The sequence below is a fragment of the Andrographis paniculata genome, unplaced genomic scaffold, assembly GCF_009805555.1.
Source record: "Andrographis paniculata isolate CXL003 unplaced genomic scaffold, ASM980555v1 Contig21END, whole genome shotgun sequence".
Lineage (NCBI taxonomy): Eukaryota > Viridiplantae > Streptophyta > Magnoliopsida > Lamiales > Acanthaceae > Andrographis > Andrographis paniculata.
This window is the reverse complement of record NW_026137502.1, coordinates 1115043-1116269: the sequence shown is the minus strand read 5'-3', so window position 1 is coordinate 1116269 and position 1227 is coordinate 1115043. Positions and strand designations below refer to the sequence as shown.

At 37.7% G+C, this 1227-nt stretch overlaps 1 protein-coding gene across 1 annotated transcript; it reads right to left on the bottom strand.

The window, feature by feature from the left end:
• Window positions 1-361: 361 nt before the first annotated feature.
• Window positions 362-892, bottom strand: LOC127245023 (cysteine-rich receptor-like protein kinase 26). The gene has a single exon (XM_051265668.1). The coding sequence runs from the start codon at window positions 890-892 to the stop codon at window positions 362-364; it is 531 nt and encodes a 176-aa protein (XP_051121625.1).
• Window positions 893-1227: the final 335 nt, after the last annotated feature.

Here is a 1227-nt window from a genome sequence, read left to right as displayed (position 1 = left end):
ATAGATATGGTAGGTGGGATGGAGTGAGTATATTCTTTTTTACTCTATTTTTTTTCACTATTTTTCTTGAAACTCATGGCTAATAAATCAACATACTTTGTTAAGACAGGGGAGTATTATTTTATAATATTATTCGAGAATTATGTAAAAAACTGTGCTTTACGTAAACATAATCTAGTTTGGAATCAAAATCTCAGCCACTAACCAACCCCAAATCCATTAGCAAATTTCTACATTTAAACCGACGGCAACATCCAACCTTTTGATCCAATCGAACGATCAATTAAAGATCCAAAATAGACATACACACGAACACGATATCAATCAAAATTCACAAAAAATGCATCTACAGGAACTAAAATCAACGTGGAAACAAATCAGTGATCTGAGTACCATCGCCAGAAAGATCAGAAACCCTATTTATTCGACGATTCGAAGTCGGCGACGACGACAAACTACTTCGATTATTCAAATCCATCTGTTCTTCGCGCACAACGGAGCTACGATCTCCGTCCAACCTCCCATTCATGAAGAATGCCGGCTTCGACGGCGCCGGGAGGATGAGTGACGCATTGTCGAGCATCATAAGCACGGCGGCTATCGCGGGGCGATACGACGCTTTTTCTTGGACACAGAGCAGGCCAATGTGGATGCACCTAAGCGCGTCGACGTTCGAGAAGCCGTGGCTCGAAGTTAGGATCGGATCGATCACGTTTTCGTGAGTTCCCTCTTGCCAATTTCTCCACGCATAGCTTAAGAGGTGCTCGATGTTGTCGCCATTTCGGAAATTGCTGTTCTTTTGCCCGCTAACAATTTCTAAGATCATTACGCCGAAGCCGAACACGTCAGATTTCACCGAGAAATGCCCTTGGAATGTGTATTCCGGAGGCATGTATCCGCTGCGGTAGAAAGATTGTAGTTTTTACTCATCATACTCGTGAATCAAGTTAGACACACGGTAAAAAAAAAATACTCTCTTTCGTCCCTTAACAATTTATTCATTTTTCTATTTTAATCAGTCGCATAACAAAGTATTCATTTTTTATTTTTTTAGTAATTGTACTATCTACCTAATATTATAAATAGTCTTCAAATTTACAATATATTATACAAACTTCATTACATTTATATCATACAATACTAATAAGATTAATTTAGTCTTTTTGCGTTTATTTATACTATATCTCAATATAATACTAATAATTCTAAAACTCCGTGCAAAAAACA

Bases quoted from the DNA above. Each gene is read 5' to 3' on its own strand.
- LOC127245023 (XM_051265668.1), bottom strand. From the start codon at position 892: ATGCCTCCGGAATACACATTCCAAGGGCATTTCTCGGTGAAATCTGAC.